The sequence below is a fragment of the Pelophylax lessonae genome, assembly GCF_965119305.1.
Source record: "Pelophylax lessonae genome assembly, chromosome: 4".
NCBI lineage: Eukaryota > Metazoa > Chordata > Amphibia > Anura > Ranidae > Pelophylax > Pelophylax lessonae.
Genome location: NC_138771.1, coordinates 611,069,577 through 611,090,735, shown reverse-complemented (window position 1 = coordinate 611,090,735; position 21,159 = coordinate 611,069,577). Strand labels below are relative to the sequence as shown.

Genomic DNA, 21,159 nt, shown 5'->3' with positions numbered 1-21,159 from the left:
AGTCTCCCGGATCCTAAGGGCGTCTGCGGCAGAGAGCGGGCTCGTGCACGTCCAGCCAATTCACCGCGTCAACGGCAGTATCAAAAAAGTGTGCCCTTCCCTCAGCCGTGACACGCAAGCGAGCAGGGTACAGCATGGCATACACCAGACCAAGGCGGCGAAGTCGCTGCTTCACTTGGGTAAACTTTGCTCTTTGCTTCTGCACCTCAGCCGAAAAGTCAGGGTAGAATGACACTCTGACCCCATTGAAACGTATGTCAGCCTTCTCTCTGGCCAGCCGTAAGATCTTTTCCCTGTCACGATAGTGGAGTATTTTGGCAAGCATTGGTCTGGGGGCATTGCCAGGCAGGGCTCTAGTGGGAACCCGATGTGCCCTCTCCACTGCAAACAGGGGGGAGAAGGAGGCCCTGTCAAAAGTATCGCACAGCCAAGTTTCAACAAAGTCAGTGGGGTCCCGTCCCTCCAGGACATTATTATTATTCCTGCATAAGCGGTTCTCAATATCGTCCGTCTTATTCCTGTTAGCCTGAGCCTGCCTGGCCGTTTCCCTGGATTCCTAAGTCCCTGGAGTAATGTGGGCATCTGGTCCTCTAGGTCGCAGATGCGACTTTCGGCAGCAGTGGTGCGTTCCCGTATTTTTTGTAGATCCTGGCGTAAAAGGGCCACTTCCTCTGTGAAACCCCCAGTCTGTCCTTGACAATATTCACGGAAGCTGTGCACTTCTGCACAGCCATCAGGATATGCCCCAAGGTGGGCTGAGACCCCTCCAGCACGTCTCCCTCCAGCTCAGCACCAAGCACAAGCTGCTCAGGTGGTTCCAGAGCCCCCGGGCCCTGCTGTGCATCCTCTAATGCCTGTGCATCCGGTTGGGGAACAGCCTCCATAGCACTGGGGCCCGGGATGTCACATAATTTTCTTGCATATAGTAAGATATCTCCAGAGCTGTCCTTTCCCCCCGGGCGCCCGGTTTTGGGCTTAGTGCCGGTGTCCTTCTGCCTGTCAGGGCCCCTCGAGGCGGGCTGTGGTGTCCCCACGCTGGCATCATCTTGGCCGGCCGAGCCCGGCACCGAGCCGTCCTTCAACTTGCTCCCCCTGGTCATAGCGGCCCCCGCCCGTGACATACAGGGCACAGAGAGGTAGGGCCCGAGGTGAGGATCAGTTCCTGGTGGTCAGTGGGCCTGGGAAGGGGAACCGCCGCTTACCGGATCCGCGCCGCTGTGATCGGGTGTCCGCTGTAGGAAAGGCCGCGGCTCCGGTTCCCGACTAGGCCGCAACCCGGAACTCGGCCAAAAAACAGTCCTCCACAAAAAATTAAGGCAGGTTTGTGTAGCAGGGTAACCGACAGTTCTATAGGGGGTTAGCTAGGTCTCAAGACCGTAAGGAGAGGGTAGGATGGCAGAGGATTGCAAGCCAGCGGTGCGGCCCGCTCCCCGCGGTCCGGAGCAGCGGGTTGTCAGACTCCTATCCGGCACCGGTAAGCAGCACTAGGTTCAGGGGGATCCCCGAGTAGGATTATAGGCCAAAAGAACCGATCCCGGCCGGGGAAAAGGATCTTTAATCCGGGTACTGAAGGGAGCTCTGTGAGTTGCTTCCTCTCACATGCCCGATCGGCTCCGCCCCCCCATCTTTATTCAATCTCACAAAGTTATTATTGTTTTGACCACATTGAACTATCTGTGTAAATCCACTTCCACTATGATTAACTTCCCACCACTTCAGAATGCTCCTGGCACAGAAAGCCCCGATTCTGCTTGAAGATCGGGGCAACCAGAGCCGAAGGCAGGTGCTCGCACCTCCCACCAATCCCACTTCGGGATTATTCGGCCTCTTTACCTGTGTCGGCGGCCTACGTGGCACGTCCCCAAGGGATGCGCATAACCAATGACGCATGCGCACCTGCGTGACCGCCTTTATAAGGCCGGGGAACGCTCCTAGGCATTCAGTCTCTCTCCAACTGAGGGAGGAGACACGCTGGAGTTTCTATGCTGTTGGACCCTACCTTACCTTGTAACCTGAATGAACTGTAAGTGGTTTGGAAGAGATTCTTACTAATCTCTCACCAAACATACAGCGGCTTACTTTTGCCGCTTTACTCTAACAGTCACTTCCTTTATGCCTAAACACTTGTAAACGACTACAAATCTTATAGCTACATAGGCATCCTTGAATGCTACATATTATGTATAACTACCTTACAGATGTTCAAAACCCCTGTGAAAACCTCATACCATTAGGAACCATATTGGAACCCTGGACCGAATTGTCAAATCCAGCTAAGTAAATACCAATTACCACATACTTACTCATATTCGGCTCAAATGTCCTGGATATTTAGTCATTTATTAACTCTCACCCTACAACAGCCTAAGTTCCTGTAGCATCTGGAGAAACACTGGGAAGGTACAACCATACGAAGTGGATACTCAAACATGTATGTAAAACACACTTATATATATTGCATAAATTCTTTCATGAATTCATGCAACACATGTATCATTTACTACATTATATTATCTTGTCACCCATAGAATTGGTGATACATCCTTGAAAAAGGCTATATATACGGCCGAAACGCGTCGGGTTAACCGATTGGACACCCCCTCTGAATTAGTTCCTGTCCTCAATACGAGGAACAGCAGAGCAGGAATGTCTTAAAAATCATTGTCACCAATATTCACCTGCTAACTCACCTTCAACCCTTTTTTCTATCACCTTCACTCAATGGGCCTTCACCCATTCACTCTTAAATGTTTGTATATATATTTATTATTTCGTCAATAAATTGTTTTTTTTACCTACTACTAAAAATTTAATTACTCCTGTCCATAAAGTCCCAAAACTGACCTGAGGCACCAAAATCACAGACACTCCAAGCTATTTGCTGAGAGGCATGGTGAGTCCATGGAATATTTTATATTTTGCCACAAGTTCCGGGAAAATTATTATTATTTTTTTTTTTTACACAAAGTTGTCACTAAATGATATATTGCTCACACATGCCATTGGTATATATGAAATGACACCCCAAAATACATTCTGCTGCTTCTCCTGAGTATGGGGATACCCCATGTGTGAGACTTTTTTGCAGTCTAGCCACGTACAGGACCCCGAAAACCAATCGCCACCTTCAGGCTTTCCAAGTGTGTAAATTGTTGATTTCACTCCTTACTAACTATCACTATCAGTTTTGAAGGCCATGAAATGCCAAGATAGCACAACCCCCCCCCCCCCCCCCAAAACGACCCCATTTTGCAAAGTAGACACTCCAAGTTATTTGCTGAGAGGCATGTTGAGTGTTTTGCATATCTCACTTTTCCAAAATAAATCAGAGCTGCAAAATACTCACCATGCCTCTTAGCAAATAGAGTGTCTACTTTGCAAAATTGGGTCATTTGGAGGGGCTTTGTGCTATCTTGGCATTTCATGACCATCAAAACTGTGATAGGTAGTAAGGAGTGAAATCAACAATTTACGACCTTAGAAAGCCTGAAGGTGGGGATTGGTTTTCGGGGTCCCGTACACAGCTAGGCTCCCAAAAAGTCTCACACATGTGGTATTCCTGTACTCAGGAGAGGCAGCAGAATGTATTTTGGGGTGTCATTTTACATATACCCATGGCATGTGTAAGCAATATATCATTTAGTGACAACTTTGTGTAAAAAAAAAAACAAATTACAAATTTTTCCGAAACTTGTGGCAAAATATAAAATATTCCATGGACTCACCATGCCCCTCAGCAAATAGCTTAGAGTGTCTACTTTGCAAAATGGGGTAATTTTGGGGCGGGGTTTGTGCTATCTTGAGATTTCAGGTCCTCTGAAACTGTGACAGGTAGTGCATAGGTAAAATAAGCAATTTACGCCATTAGAAAACCTGAAGGTGGGGATTGGTTTTCGGGGTCCCGTACAAAGCTAGGCTCCCAAAAAGTCTCACACATGTGGTATCCCTGTACTCAGGAGAAGCAGCAGAATGTATTTTGGGGTGTCATTTCACATATACTCATGGTATGCGTGAGAAATATATAATTTAGTGACAACTTTGTGTAAAAAAAAAAAAAAAATTTTAATTTTCCTGAAACTTAGGGCAAAATCTAATGGACTCAATATGCCTCGTAGCAAATAGCTTTGGGTGTCTACTTTCCAAAAAGGGGTCATTTGGGGGGTGTTTGAACTGTCCTGGCATTTTATGCTCAATCTTAGCCACACATCAACCACTCTTCTAACCACTTGAAAACCAAGCCTTTTCTGTGACTTTTTGTTTACATGAAAAAATATATTTTTTTACTAGAAAATTACTTTGAACCCCCAAACATTATATATTTTTTTAAATCAGAGGCCCTACAGAACAAAATGGTGGATGTTGCAATTTCTTTTGTCATTCGGTATTTGCGTACAGATTTTCCAAATGCAATTTTTGCAGAAAAAAAACACTTTTTTTATATTTAATGCAGAAATACACCATATAATACCTAATTGCTTGGTAAAATTTAAAAGATGATCTTATGCCGAGTACATAGACATCAAACATGACATGCTTTAAAAATTGTGCACGCCCGTGCAGCGGCAACAAACTACGTACGGTTTTAAAAGCCTTTAAAAGTCTTTACAGGTTACCACTTTGGACTTACAGAGGAGGTCTACTGCAAGAATTACTGCCCTCGACCTGGCATTCATGGCGATATCTCACATGCATGGTGCAATTGCGGTTTACATATGACACTAGACCAACGCTTGTGTGCGCATTTGCGCGCAAGCACGGGGGACAGGGGGGCTTGATTTTTTTTTACATTTATTTTGCTTTTGTATGTTATTTTGACACCTTTCCTTTAATTTTTTTTTTTTTTAATCGTTTCTATTGTTATCACAGTGAATTTAAATATCCCCTATGATAGCAATCTGTAGTGACAGGTACTCTTTTTTAAAAAAAAATCGGGGTCTTTTAGACTCTAGATCTCTCCTCTGACCTTAACGCATCTGACCACACCAAAATTGGTGTGATAAAATGCTTTCCAAATTTCCCAATGGAGCTGATTATTTCTGCCAAAACAGAAGTCATGAAATGATCGTAGCTTCCGGTATCTTAGGCCATACAGATGATTGGAGCAATTCTCATCTCCTATCAGCTCTATGGTTAGATAACTGAACCACCGACTGCACTCTCGTGTTAACCGGTGGGACAGGAGAGCCTGAGAAAAAACGCGAAAGGCGGCGGGATGGGGGGGGTGTCCCCTCCCACTGCAATTATTCGCTTGGATTGTTTTTAAATGTAAGCCGTCCGCTGGCTGTAAAAGACGATACCAAGATGATGCCTAAATCTGCAGGCATCATCCTGGGATAACCACTCAAAGTCCAGCAACGTGCCAGTACATTGTGCGTCCTTATTTGGCATATAGTGTAGGTTTTTTTTTTTTCATGCAGCCTGTGGGCTGAACAAAAAAAAAAAGAGAACCTAACAGAAATCACCACAGGAAAATTGTGTAGTATACACACCATTAACCGCCCAAACATCCAAACCCACTTATTTAATGGCGGGTATACAGGACAATATTCCACATATACCTAAAGGTATTTTAACTGCAGTGGTGAAATCAACCTACCACAGCGCTGCCATCAGAGGTATCCATATATGCTGAGCACAAACGCTGTTTGTGTCAGAATATATAAAATCAGTGTGGCAGCCGACAAGTACCTGCAAGAGAAACAGGTTAACAAAAGAATGAAAAACAAACAAAGTACAGTAAAAGTGCAGTAGGAAGAGTATAAGAACATAAAAATAACTTAGACGACAACTATTTTTGGCTTTTTTATTTTATGTTTTTTTGTAATTTTTATTTTATGTTTTTATGTATTTTTTTTACACTTTTTTTTTCTTCAACGTTAAAGTTCCAGGTTAGGGTCTCTCAAAATGACGATAGCCATCGAACATCTTTTGAGACCCTGTGTAAATGTGCCCTAAACTGTGCCATGCTGTACCCTACGCTAATAATCCACTAGTGTGTGGTAGCGACAAAAACAGTCACCGTGGCAAAGACCAGGTCGGTCAGGACAGTCGGGACAATAATTACGGGTGTCACGCCTAATTCCGCGCTTGCTGCAGACACAGCATCTTTTTTGGGGGTATCTTTGGGTAGGGGTACTCGGGAGGAATTCCGGAAAATGCCTCTCATGCAGCCGGCTTACTGCATCTGGTTGGGGAAGTTGGGCAGGAGCACCAGCTGGAAACACAAGGGCTCTGATTATTGCTTCCTGGTAGTGTAGGAAGAATAATGTTTCCACAGACACTTTGTATAAGACAAAAGCGTTGTAAATAGTCAATTGAAATAGGTATATAGACACTTTTTTGTACCAGGGTTTGGCCTTACGGGCAATTAAGTACGGTCCCATCATCTGGTCGTTGAAGTCCACCCTCCCATTTTACGTTTATAGTCGTGGACACAGAGGGGCTTCTCAACAACAACACCGGTGACCATAGTAATTTCGACTGCGGTGTCTGGGTGAATGGAGGACAGAACGAAAATGTTCCATTTGTCCCTCCACTTCACTGCAAGCAATTCATCGCACCTCAAGCAGGCTCCCTCCCCCGTATTCAGTGGGGCATTTACTAGCTGTTGGGGGAAGCCCCGGTGATTAGATCACACGGTGCCACAAGCGCCAATTTGTAATTGAAAGAGGTGCCTAAAAAGTGTCACGCTTGAATAAAAATTGTCCACGTACAAGTGGTACCCCTTTCCGAATAAGGGTGACACCAAGTCCCAAACTACCTTACCGCTGTTCCCTATGTAGTCTGGGCAGTTGGGGGGCTCCACAGTGCTATATTTTTACTCGTAGACACGGAAACTAACTGTATAGCCTGTGGCCCTGTCACACAGCTTGTACAGTTTGACCCCGTATCTGGCACGCTTGCTGGGGAGATATTGTTTCATAGCAAGGCGGCCAGTAAACTTTATCAGGGACACATCAACGCAGACATCTTGTTCGGGGGTAAACAAGGCTGCAAACCGCTGATTGAAGTGGTCTACAAGGGGCCGAATTTTGTGGAGCTGATCATATTCAGGGTCTCCCTCCCCGAGGACGAAAGAGTTCATTGTCGTTGAAATGCATGAACCAAAATATTTGTTCGTATCGAGCCCTGGACATAGCAGCAGAGAACGCGTGCATTTGGTTAATTTGGTAAGTAGACCAATATAACCGCAATTCACTCTTTTTTGTAATGTCCATGTTGAAGGATAGGCCCAGAAAGGTCTTAAAAGCGGAAACTGTTATAGGATTCCAGGCGAATGGTCTGACAAGGGGCGAATTTGGGTTGGCGGCGATGAATTGACGTGCATATAAATTTGATTGATCCACAATAGATCTGTAAAGATCTTCAGTGAAAAACAGCTCAAAAAAATGAAGGGGATTAAAACCAGCTGTTTCCACTCAAATTCCGGGTTGGGCAGTGAATGGGGAAAGTACAGGCGCTGTAGAATCTGTGGGCTGTCAATTATCATATGCCAGTGCTTCAGGGAGGAAACTATGGGCTCTACGGGCCTGTCTTCAAATGCGCGGTGGCTGAGGGCCACTACTCATGCTAGCCAGCGCACCAGCTTCAACTGCACTTATGGGACTCGCCATGTCACCAAGTCTTACTGCAGTGCTGGTTGTACTAGGTCCAGGGTGTACTAGGCCACTTGTGCTTGCCAGATCACGAGAAGTGTGAGCGGCACTAGTACTGGCACTCTGCTGCATACGAGAAACATCCGGTTCTTGCATCTCAGCAACTCCAGAATGGGGTCGGGTACGTCTGACCTTAGCAGGGACTCACCCGTTGTTGGAGCTGTCTGTCAGGGAGCTGCTGCTGTCTACAGGTTCATATACTGACCCTGATTCTGCCAGTGAGGTTTCCCCATCGCTCTCATCTGACATGGTCAGTATACTGTAGGCCTCTGCACTACTGTACCACCGTTTGGACATTTTATCAACTAAATTTACCGGTACGGTAGTGTGACTAACAGGTAAAAAAGCACCTGGTTGTCAAGGACTATTTGGTCGCTACAAAAAAAACTGCTAGTGCTAGCAGAGATCAGGCCTGACTCTGCTAACGCAGCTGTTTTGTGTGATTTGTGTTTTTTGGAAGTGACAGTAATCTATTGATTACCGCACTTGCCTGGGTAGGGTGGGCTGGGCGGAGGGGCTAAACGCAGATGCTGGCAGGAATCAGTGCTGATTGTGCAAACACCGCATTTTGAGAACACTAAACTTTGGGGACGCTAGTATGGTTCTGATCAGATATTGATCTCTTTAAACACTATACTAGTAATGGAGGTGTGTGTGTGTATGTGTGTGTATGTGTTCTAGTGTAATTGACTCTAACTGACGCTAAATAACGGTGGTGTGGTGGGACCCTGACGCTAACTAGCCTAACCAGCGTCACTCGTGACACTAATACAGTGATTGGTAATCACTGTATATAGTGAACACCGTGACAAGGCAGTGAAGGGGTTAACTGGGGGAGATCAAGGGGTTAAACCTTTATAGGGGATAGATGGCGGGTGGCCTAAACCTATTTGGGCCTAGCGAAAGCGCAAACTGGGGTCACAAGTGACACTAATACAGTGATCAGTAGTTAGCTGATATACTGTATATATTAGTGCACTGTGTGATAGGGAGTGAAAAGGTTAACTGGGGGAGATCAAGGGGTTAAAAGTTTATTAGGGGATAGATGGCGGGTGCCCTAACCCTATTTGGGCCTAGCGCAAGCGCAAATTAGGGTCACAAGTGACACTAAATACAGTGATCAGTAAAAGATCTGTATACCACTGTATATAGTATTCACTGTGAGGGGTTTGGGGGGGTTGGGGGGTGATCAGGGGTGACCAAGGGGTTAAATGTGCCTATGTGAGGTAGTGTCAGTGTAGTGTTAGGTGGAACTCAGGCTTTAGATGCTTCTCCTTCTTCTCCTGGAACCGAAAGGGCCCCAGGAGGGAAAATTACTTCACTTCCCCTGCCTGTGTTTGCATTACACAGGCAGGGGACATGATGCCATTGGCTAGAACCGATCACCAGATCCAGACCAAAAATCATTGGTCTGCATCTGGTGACTGATCGGTTCTCAGCCGAATCAGACCAGGATCGGCTCGCAGGGCACGCGGGAGCGCGCCCTGCGAGCCATGAATGCGCCAGACGTAGGTCTATGTCGCTGGACCTAGCCGAGCCGCTCTGCTGCAGTTGCAGCAATGTGACTGGTCGGCAAGTGGTTAATGGGACTATGCCAATATTAATAAATGTATTGCACAATCACCTGCCTTATGTTTTTTTCTGGGATTACTAAAAGTGGGGAACATAAGAACCCTAAATTTCAGAAGGGCAAATTTTCCAAAATTGTACTCATTGATGGAAAGGGTAAACTGGGACCAAACCCTGGGATCACTGACCACAGAGGAAAAATGGGAATGCTTTAGGAACATATTAAGCAAATGCATCTTGCAGTGCATTCCTATGGGAAATAAATTTAGAAGAGACAAAGCCAAACCTGGCTGGCTAAACCGTAGCGTTAAAAAACTTATTAGGGGAAAAAAATTGGCCTTCAAGAAATATAAATCAGAGGGCACAGTATCGGCTTTCGAGCAATACAAGGAGGCAAATAAGAAAAGTAAACAAGAAATCAAGATGGCTAAAATCAACTTTGAGAGACAAATAGCGGAGGATAGTAAAAAAAAAACCAAAGAAATTCTTTAAATATATCAACAGCAAAAAAACTAGGGCAGAGCATATTGCAAACATAATTAACGATGATGGGAGGATGGTTACAGAGGACACTGAAAAAGCAACCGTGCTGAATGTTTTTTCCTCGTCAGTCTTTACACAGGAAACGGAGGGGTACACTGACCATGACTGTATGGTTAGTAGTAATACACAGGACTTGCCACTATGGCTAACAGCGGGTGAAATCAGGGAAAGGCTGGATAAACTTAACACAACCAAATCACCAGGCCCGGATGGCATACATCCAAGAGTACTCAAGGAACTCAGTAAGGTTATATCTAGACCACTGTTACTGATCTTTGCTGACAGTATTAGGACAGGAGATGTACCAGGGGATTGGAAGAAAGCTAACGTGATTCCGATGTTCAAAAAGGGCCAGAGGCATATCCCGGGAAATTATAGGCCTGTCAGTTTGACATCAATAATATGTAAACTTCTGGATGGGATGATAAGGGAATATATCGTAAAGTATGCTAAAGACAACAACATCATCAGCAGTAATCAGTACGGGTTTACAAATGGGCATTCTTGTCAAACCAATCTCTTAGCATTCTACGAGGAGGTGAGCTGTGAGCTGGATAGGGGCAGACCAGTGGATGTGGTGTACTTGGATTTCGCTAAGGCGTTTGATACAGTTCCCCACAAGCGCTTAATTTATAAAATAAGGTCTGCAGGTATCGACAGCAGGGTTTGCTCTTGGATACGGAACTGGCTAAAAGGCCGTGTCCAAAGGGTGGTAATAAACAGCGCATACTCAGACTGGTCTGAGGTAATAAGCGGGGTGCCCCAGGGCTCAGTCCTGGGACCAACCTTGTTCAATTTATTCATAAACAGCATTGAGGATGGGATCAGTAGTTCTATATCAGTTTTTGCAGATGACACAAAATTGGCCAGGGCAATAACTGCACAGCATAAAGCAGATATCCTACAGAAGGACCTGGACAAAATAACGGAGTGGGCAACGACATGGCAAATGAGGTTTAACGTGGAGAAGTGTAAGATTTTGCACTTGGGGACTAAAAACATAAAAACACAATACACGTTAGGAGGGGAACCCTTGGGGGAATCAAAAATGGAGAAGGATCTGGGAGTCTTGGTTGATGATAGATTAGGCAACAGCATGCAATGTCAAGCGGCAGCTGCCAAAGCCAGCAGATTATTAGCATGCATAAATAAAGGGATGTATTCCAGAGATAAGACTATAATCCTTCCACTTTATAAAACTCTGGTCCCACCGCATCTGGAGTATTCTGTCCAGTTCTGGTCGCCAGTCCTCAGGAGGGATGTGTTGGAGCTGGAGAGAGTCCAGAGAAGGGCAACTAAATTGATTAGGGGATTGGAGGACCTTAACTATGAAGAGCGGCTGCAATCGCTCGATTTATTCTCCCTGGAGAAGAGACGTCTGAGGGGGGACATGATAGCAATTTATAAATATCTTAATGGGGATCTCAGCTTAGAAAAAAAGCTGTTCATTCGAAGGGATTGCATGAGGACTCGAGGACATACAATGCGATTAGAGGAGAAGCGTTTTAACCTCAGGCAACGAGGAGGGTTCTTTACTGTTAGGGCTACAAGATTGTGGAATTGTCTACCACAAGAGGTGGTTTCTGCGGGTAGTATGGTGGCTTTCAAAAGACTCTTAGACTTACATCTCAAGGATCAGGACAGTAAGGGCTATGTGAGATGATTACAGCCACATACACCTACACAGGTTGAACTGGATGGACTATTGTCTTTATTCAACCTCACCTACAGGGCCGGACTGGCGTATCGGGATACCGGGATAATTCCCGGTGGGCCGCCGGCCCTGGGGCCGCTTTGATTTGGCCGCCCGTAGAGCGCCGCTTTAAATATTTCCGGCCGCCGCAGATCGCCGCTTTAAATATTGCCAGCAGTGCCGCTTTAAGGATTTCATGGGGCCGCTCGCCGCTGATTGGCCGCTCGCGGTGCTCTCCGCCGATTGGCCGGCGGCCGCCGACGCTGTGCAGCCAGGCTGCGTGCACTGCCCCGGCCCCCTCTGCGCTCCCGCTGTGCCTGAGAACGGCATGACGTCACGGCGGGGCGGCTGGCCGGCTGCGCCTGCGCGGTGGACGGCGGCTCTGGCTGGTGCATGTTTTCAACTGGAGACTGGAGTCTGGCGCCGACGATCCCTCCCCCCTCCCAGTCTCCCACACTGCACGCACGCCAGCATGTGATCAGAGCGAGGTCAGCTTCAGTCCGGTTTGGCGGGTTTCATGCTGGCAGTGTGTGTGTGCTGTGTGTCCCATCCAGTCGTCGTGCCAGGTGGTAAGTAGTATGGGGGCAATGCTGTGCGCTCTGCAATGAATGGGGGCAAGGCTGTGCGCTCTGCAATGAATGGGGGAAATGCTGTGCGCTCTGCAATGAATGGGGGAAATGCTGTGCGCTCTGCAATGAATGGGGGCAAGGCTGTGCGCTCTGCAATGAATGGGGGCAAGGCTGTGCGCTCTGCAATGAATGGGGGAAATGCTGTGCGCTCTGCAATGAATGGGGGCAAGGCTGTGCGCTCTGCAATGAATGGGGGAAATGCTGTGCGCTCTGCAATGAATGGGGGAAATGCTGTGCGCTCTGCAATGAATGGGGGCAATGCTGTGCGCTCTGCAATGAATGGGGGCAATGCTGTGCGCTCTGCAATGAATGGGGGAAATGCTGTGCGCTCTGCAATGAATGGGGGAAATGCTGTGCGCTCTGCAATGAATGGGGGCAATGCTGTGGCGCTCTGCAATGAATGGGGGCAAGGCTGTGCGCTCTGCAATGAATGGGGGCAATGCTGTGGCGCTCTGCAATGAATGGGGGCAATGCTGTGGCGCTCTGCAATGAATGGGGGCAATGCTGTGGCGCTCTGCAATGAATGGGGGCAATGCTGTGCGCTCTGCAATGAATGGGGGCAATGCTGTGCGCTCTGCAATGAATGGGGGCAATGCTGTGGCGCTCTGCAATGAATGGGGGCAATGCTGTGTGCTCTGCAATGAATGGGGACAAGGCTGTGGCACTCTGCAATGAATGGGGGCAATGCTGTGGCGCTCTGCAATGAATGGGGGCAATGCTGTGGCGCTCTGCAATGAATGGGGGCAATGCTGTGGCGCTCTGCAATGAATGGGGGCAATGCTGTGGCGCTCTGCAATGAATGGGGGCAATGCTGTGGCGCTCTGCAATGAATGGGGGCAATGCTGTGCGCTCTGCAATGAATGGGGGCAATGCTGTGCGCTCTGCAATGAATGGGGGCAATGCTGTGCGCTCTGCAATGAATGGGGGCAATGCTGTGGCGCTCTGCAATGAATGGGGGCAATGCTGTGCGCTCTGCAATGAATGGGGACAAGGCTGTGGCACTCTGCAATGATCATTGGGGGCAATGCTGTGGCGCTCTGCAATGAATGGGGGCAATGCTGTGGCGCTCTGCAATGAATGGGGGCAATGCTGTGGCGCTCTGCAATGATCATTGGGGGCAAGCCTGTGGCACTCTGCAATGATTGGGGGCAATGCTGTGGCACTCTGCAATGAATGGGGGCAATGCTGTGGTCACTGTGCATTGAAAGGGTGGCACGCTGGTCACTGTGCATTGAAAGGGTGGCACGCTGGTCACTGTGCATTGAAAGGGTGGCACGCTGGTCACTGTGCATTGAAAGGGTGGCACGCTGGTCTCTCTGCATTGAAAGGGGGGCGCACAGCGCTGGTCACTGTGCATTGAAAGTGGGGCATGCTGGTCTCTCTGCATTGAAAGGGTGGCACGCTGGTCTCTCTGCATTGAAAGGGTGGCACGCTGGTCACTGTGCATTGAAAGTGGGGCATGCTGGTCTCTCTGCATTGAAAGGGTGGCACGCTGGTCTCTCTGCATTGAAAGGGTGGCACGCTGGTCTCTCTGCATTGAAAGAGGGGCACGCTGGTCACTGTGCATTGAAAGGGGGGCACGCTGGTCACTGTGCCTTGAAAGGGGGGCACGCTGGTCACTGTGCCTTGAAAGGGGGGCACGCTGGTCACTGTGCCTTGAAAGAGGGGGGCACGCTGGTCACTGTGCCTTGAAAGGGGGGGACACGCTGGTCACTGTGCCTTGAAAGGGGGGGACACGCTGGTCACTGTGCCTTGAAAGGGGGCACACTGGTCATTCTGCATTAAAAGGGGGCACACTGGTCATTCTGCATTAAAAGGGGGCACACTGGTCATTCTGCTGGGAAAGTCGGAACTGGTTACTAAAATTTTTGAATCCCACCACTGACTATAGAATCATCAAAACTTAAAAAGGGAGCCCCAGGCCCCCTTCCCCCACTCTCAAAAAAAGTCAGCAGCTTAAAATACTGTGGCTGCTTTTAGCCAGCGCTTCATGGTCTTACATTTTTACAGTGGGTTTTGCCTCTCTGGTTATTTATGAAGTGATTTAACTGAAAGTCTTTTCCTTTTTTATGCAGTGGGTCATTTGGACAAGGGCAGACATCCTGTGTTTAGAAGGCAAATGTAGGCAAAAGGTAAAATCAGTGAGTTATCAGCTAATGCCGTCTGGGAATGTAACTGTATTAGAAAGTTCCCTTAATTTACATTAATACTCTGAGCTTTACAAAGCACATCTTGTTAAGATTTAGCAGGTTTTTCACAGTGCTTCTGGGGGGGACTGCAGTATTCGTCATCAATCTCAGCTGTATAACCACCCCTTCTATTAGTAGCAGCAGAGAAATTTTGGTGCTGGAACTATGGACCATACCAATTGCATTTCAGGGGCTATAAATAAGGCCTTGCAGAATGTAATGATACTTGAAACAAAAAAAGATTTAGTAAGTGGTCAGCCATCTACTCAGAATGAAAACCAGAGTAAAAATTAAATCTACTCCACAACAGCCTTTCTCAACCATGTTAACACATTGAACCCTTGAAATAAGTTTCAGGTCTCAGGGAGGGAACCCCTGATAATAATTAATATATCTACAGTTCATGGTACATAAAGTAAAGCCTAGTATGGGCCGAATATCGGATGGCATCAGTCGGTTCAATAGAACTCGGCCGACATTGCACTTTTATTGCACATATATGTTAATGCATATTAGCACAATAGTCCCTTTTTTAAATTGTATTTTTGCACACAATTTTTGCACATTTGTATTGTTTATTACTGCATTTTTTGCACATTGCATCATTTACACAGCGTATTTTAGTATACATTGTATGAATTATTTTATAATCAAATTTATTGTTATCCAGTATATGTTGTGCAAATCAACCTGTATAATCAGCTGCTATGCCTGTGCAAATGTGGGCCGCCAACCCGCATACATGGGAACCAGGCCTAAAGCAATAGTAAAGTAATTTATAAATAAAAACACCGGTCCTCCTTTAGGTTTAACCACTTCTGGACCGCAAGGATTTGCCTCTTTAATGACCAGGCCATCGAATCAGAGCTGAGCGTCAGAACCAGTCATCACCAGGTAGGCCAGACACTGATGGCTTCATTTTTCATATGATTGAATACTAATAATACCGTATACCATGGCAAAACTTTAATTAATCGCAGCATGTAAATCTGACACCATCGTATGCCTACATTGTATTAGGGGGAGGGGAATCGGCATTGTATAAGGGGGGCATTGTATAAGGGGGGGGGGGGGTCGGGGGGAACAGCATTGTATTAGGGGGAGGGGGGGTCAGAAGTTTATTAGAGGGAGGGGGCCGGGGGGACAGCATTGTATTAGGGGGGAGGGGGCCGGGGGGGTCAGCATTGTATTAGGGGGAGGGGGGATCAGCATTGTATTAGGGCCCCTAATACAATGCTGACCCCCCCCCCCTCCCGTAATACAAATGTATCATTTTTCATGATATCCACAGAACTTTATCTAGATGAAGTTGTGTTGGTGCCTGAAGTATACATTTGAAAACTTTTTTTTTTTTTTACTTCACACATTTGTAAAGTACTGCATTGTGATTGATTTCTTTAAATTGTTGTACCAGTGAGGTGATACAGAAACAACCTGGACTCTGGAATATTGCTGAGGCTGAGATTTTATACCTGCACAGAAGGCAGAGCATAGGGTGAGACATCATTCAGAGAAATATCCCGAAAAAAAAACTCCTGTTGATCTATACCTGCCATTGCAGGTTTGCACGTGTTATTCTGTTGATCTATACCTGCCGTTGCAGGGTTGCGCGTGTTATTCTGTTGATCTATACCTGCCGTTGCAGGCTTGCACGTGGTATTCTGTTGATCTATACCTGCCGTTGCAGGCTTGCACGTGGTATTCTGTTGATCTATACCTGCCGTTGCAGGCTTGCACGTGGTATTCTGTTGATCTATACCTGCCGTTGCAGGCTTGCACGTGGTATTCTGTTGATCTATACCTGCCGTTGCAGGCTTGCACGTGGTATTCTGTTGATCTATACCTGCCGTTGCAGGCTTGCACGTGGTATTCTGTTGATCTATACCTGCTGTTGCAGGCTTGCACGTGGTATTCTGTTGATCTATACCTGCTGTTGCAGGCTTGCACGTGGTATTCTGTTGATCTATACCTGCCGTTGCAGGCTTGCACGTGTTATTCTGTTGATCTTTACCTGCCGTTGCAGGCTTGCATGTGTTATTCTGTTGATCTATACCTGCCGTTGCAGGCTTGCATGTGTTATTCTGTTGATCTATACCTGCCGTTGCAGGCTTGCATGTGTTATTCAGTTCATGTCTGCCATATGGTATTACATTGTTCTATACCTGCAATGCAGGGTTAGGATTTGTTTTTATGTTGGTTTGTTATTCTCTGTACGGGTAATCTATCTGCTTCATCCTTTTTACCCTGCATTGCTTAATGTGGGTAGTAAAGTCTTGTTCTGCTGATGTATATAATGCTTTTGTACATTGGCTTAAAAAAAGTGTCTCATGTTGAGTTCATAAAAATTGTAATACCAGGCTTTACCCCTGGCAAGCTTTTTATTTCTGAAATATATAATTTGGCTTCATTGGGACATGTTTCCCAAATTTTCACATGACCCAGCGGACATTTTATAAGCAATTTGATTAGAATTACCCTTCTAATCCATCCATTCCCATAGTTTGGGATTCTGGATAATTTTGCCCATGGTTCAGATGTAATTCATTTGTTTTGTAGCTGAATCAAATATAGCAAATATATTTCTTTTTTTTTAGTGATTGCCATGGATAAGAAGGGTGAAGGTAAAAGAAAACAGAAAGGTGGAGCAGAAAAAGAACGTGAAAAAAAAAAAAAACTGTTAGAAAAAGATGCACACCAGTATAAAAAAGTCAGTAGCTTGTTTAAGATGGTGGCAACAAAGCATGACTTACCACCTGCATCTACAGATGAAGACAGTGGTGCTAGCTGTAGCACAGCAATGCATAGCGCTGTGCAAAGTACTGTACAGTTTGATGTAGATACCGATGCAGGTGAAGATAGTGTCCATTGTATTGAAGCTCCTGTTGAGCTAGAAACTGAAGAACATGAAGAAGGATCATTAACAGAAGATATTCCAGAAGTAGTTGGCATTAGGGAGGGCATGTCTGACACAGTTGATGATAAAATGTGGTTTATCAGACCAAAATCGGAAAATTTAGATTCCTTCTTATTATTTCATCCATGCCAACCAGTTGTCCTTTCTTTTAATTCCAAAAAGTTATATCAGAGGAGGGATGGAAAGAAGCGTAACTGGTTGACATATTCACATGGACATGGTGCTTTTTTCTGCATGGTGTGTCTAGCTTTTAGTAAAAAGACAGAAGACAGTGCTTTTATTAATGGTTGCATTGATGAAAAGCACATGTACCAGCGAATTGAAGAGCACGAAAGAAGTAACCTTCACAATAATAGCTCTGAATCATTTTTGATGAGGTTGAAGAATATGAACATATCCAGTCATTTCTTCGAGAAACAAACAACAGCCAGGAAAGAGGAAGTGAAGCGAAAACGTGCCATCCTAGAGCGGATAGTTGAAACCATCAAGCTGATTGGAAAAAGAGGCCTAAGCTATCGGGCAACAGCTGAAGCAGCATATACTTTAGAAAATGAAAAGTTGGACCATGGAAATTTCCTTGAGATTTTGCTACTCCTAAGCAAATTTGATCCCTTGCTGCGAAATCACCTTGATACAATTATTAAAAAGAGTAAAAAGCAGCATCAAAGTGCAAAAAGTAGCAAAGGACGTGGTGGCTTTGTTACATTAATTTCAAAAACAACAGTAAACAACATCATCTGTGTAATTTCAGCACTTCTGAAAAAAGGTATTGCCCAAGAGATCAGAGATGCTGGCATGTTCTCAATACAGCTTGATACAACTCAGGATATAAATGTGTCAGACCAGTGTTCGGTAATAATTCGGTATGTCACAGATGTGGTCCATGAACGTCTGGTTGCTGTAGTAAACTGCACATCCACAACAGGGAAGGCTTTGTGTGAACTGGTTTGTGATGTGTTGGAATCCATGGAAATTGATGTTGCAAACTGTGTTGGGAACTCAACAGATGGAGCTTCTAATATGCAGGGTCAGTACAATGGATTCAGCACTTGGCTGAGTAATAAAGCACCTGGCCAGATTCATGTGTGGTGCTATGCACATGTACTAAATCTGGTTATGATGGACGTCACAAAGATATCTGTTCAGTCAGTATTGTTGTTCGGCTTGTTAAACTCCTGTGCTGTATTTATCCGTGAATCCTACCTCCGGATGAATGTATGGCGTGAAAAGTCTCAGGAAGAGAGATTTCGATCTCTTTCTGTTATTGGAGAAACAAGGTGGTGGTCCAGAGATGCGGCACTTACAAAGGTGTTTGGTTCATTGAATGATCCAAGTCAAGCCTTGTATGTAAATTTGATCCAGACCATGGCAGAGATATCCTGTTCTGATCATTTTAATGCTGACATTCGATACAAGGCTGGAACTTACGTAGAATCCCTTAAAAAATTCCACACCATTATAACGGCACAGCTGTACTTATTTATTTTCAAAAATACCACTCCACTATCCTTGTACCTGCAAACACAAGGTATGGATGTACTGCAGGCATACCGAATGGTGACCGAAACGGTAAACAACTTGCAAGCACATGATCGGGATTCCAAAATGATTGTAGATGCTGCAAAGACGTTTGCAGTCTGGGCAAACAGCAAGTTGGATACAACTGACTGCCAAGTTGTGATTGAGGAAGACTTTCCATCACCTCGAAGAATACAGCGTAAGAAAAGAATGGCTGGTGAGCTTGCAGTAGACGAACCAATTCTGTTAGCAAGTGATCAGTTCCGGGTGGAGGTGTACAATGTGACCTTAGACAAGATCATTAATAGCCTGCATAGCCGATTTACAACCCATGGTCAGTTATTTGCAGATTTGGCATGTTTAGATCCCAAAAATTTTGAAGATATTTTAGTAGACCTTCCTAACAGTGCATTAGAACGACTGAGTAGACTTGTGATTAAATTTGATTCCAGTGCAACTAAAGAGAAACTGCAAAGTGAGCTCCTTGATTTTGCATCAAAGTGGCAAAGATTAAAAATGTCAGTTAATGAAGAATATAGTGATGCTAACAATGAAGGTCAAGATGAAGACACCATCCATTCTCATCTCATCTCTGAAACTGAGGAACAGCCATTCTCAAATGTTGGTGATAAAAGTGGAAAGTGCAAGACTTGTAAGAGCTGTATAGCCTGCTGCTACAATGTATTAGTGCGTTACAACTTGCACAGTCTAACGTATAGTTCACTTTATAATGCATATAAATTGACACTGACCCTTTCCTCTTCACAAGTAGCATGTGAGAGGTCATTTTCAAAACTGAAATACATTTTGAACAGGCTAAGAAATTCCCTTTCGCAAACACATTTGGAGGCCCTTATGCTTATGTCCGTGGAGAAAGAGGCCTTGATTGGACTAAGCAATGAAACCATCATTGATGTTTTGGCTTCGAAAAGCAGCTTACTACAAGGGATGCTGCTTACATAACATTACAATGTTGGTTAATATTTTACTTGTTTTAAAGCACTTTTTGAGTAATGTTTGTACTTTACGTTTTGAACTGGGTTGCTGCTTGCCATGATACTGGTACTATTTTTCAGTTATAAAATTGGACTAGAAAGCTAGTTAGCAATATGTTTCAAGGTATTTAAACTTGAGTTCCAAAGGTTTTTGCACGTTTTTATTATATTTAATTACTGTCTTGTAAAACATTTGCACTTTGTTACCTTTTTAAAAAGTTTTTTTGCATTTACTACTGTTTTGTGTGTTTGAGTAATTTTATATATGTTGTTAATAAAGTTTGGAAACTATTTGTTTCCTATACTTTGAAGTAAAGCTCTTTGATTATTCTTTATTTGGACAATTTTGATGGGACTGGCACAATTTCATGGATAATGGTCTACTGTGATATTTGGAACAATAGGGGTTCTACATTAAAGAGCTATTGTGGGGCAAAGTTTTAAATGTAGTCTAATCACCATAACAATAAAGGGTCTAATCTTGGTGATTGCGCCACGTTTACAACTTTTTTGTGCTCTTTATATACAAGTCCTTTGTGTGCTTTTATATCGGTCTTATCTATAAATAATGCTCTCATTAAATGTGCTTTAAAATGCATGATTTTACCTTTTTATGAACAAGAACTCAACGTTGTGCTGGTATGACGATGCAATGCTATGGGGCTGGTATGTAATTTTTTCCAGGGCTGGTTTTCATACCCAGTCCGGCCCGGCTCACCTACTATGTAACTATGTAAAAGTTTGGAGCCTGATTCAGTGTTTAAAGATATTACCTAATTATATCAGCCGTGGTCATTGTTTGGATTGAGGAGGATTGATCTTGAAATATGGAGGTACCCATATTTTATGCAAAAGCTGGGAGGGTGCTGGTGGCCTGAATTTGTCTGGTGGGTGGTCCCCTTACACTAAGGTGGAGGATCACTACTTATGAGCACAAGTGTGATGGAAATACAGAGCACAATCAAGCACGGGTGTAGAAGATACCTAATCATATATGTGTAGAGAACATATTGTCTACATTTGCATGAACTTTTATTTTATGCACTGTTTCCTATTTTATCCACGTTGATATTCAACTATATTATATGATTTGTCATACAACATGTTATCACTATATAATTTTTGTATATACACTGTAATTATCTTATCTTGCAGGGCCTCAAATTTATCTAGTTAGCCACTTTTTGGGGTATTTTCCCAGAATTGGCGGTGGCTGCAGGAAAAAGAATTAATTGAATACATAGGAGATGCTATTTTTTTATATTTCACAATTTTTTTTCCTTTCATTAGAACAGTGTTTAAAAATTTGGTAAGCTAAATCTCTAAACTCTCTAATGAAAATTAAAAAATGAAGAATACTGCCTCTTGAAACAATAGGCTACCACTGTGTAAATTCTGTTATATTCCTGTCTGGTTGTAACACAGATTGATACAGACATTTTGTAAAGGTCAGA

General features: G+C 44.8%; 3 protein-coding genes across 3 annotated transcripts in view; 1 reads left to right on the top strand and 2 right to left on the bottom strand.

Moving 5' to 3' along the window:
* The window catches only part of LOC309553574 (A.superbus venom factor 1-like), a 1,719,715-nt gene that overhangs the window by 1,435,304 nt on the left and 263,252 nt on the right, over positions 1-21,159 (bottom strand). The gene's annotated exons all lie outside the window — the stretch shown is intronic.
* Positions 1-21,159, bottom strand: part of LOC309553584 (A.superbus venom factor 2-like) — a 453,522-nt gene that overhangs the window by 428,339 nt on the left and 4,024 nt on the right. The gene's annotated exons all lie outside the window — the stretch shown is intronic.
* Positions 1,393-19,673, top strand: LOC309554682 (zinc finger MYM-type protein 1-like; the record flags this gene model as incomplete). Its single annotated transcript, XM_082256388.1, is given in 4 exon segments — positions 1,393-1,474; positions 14,165-14,210; positions 16,893-16,938; positions 16,941-19,673. Coding segments are annotated over 4 exon segments (2,907 nt in total).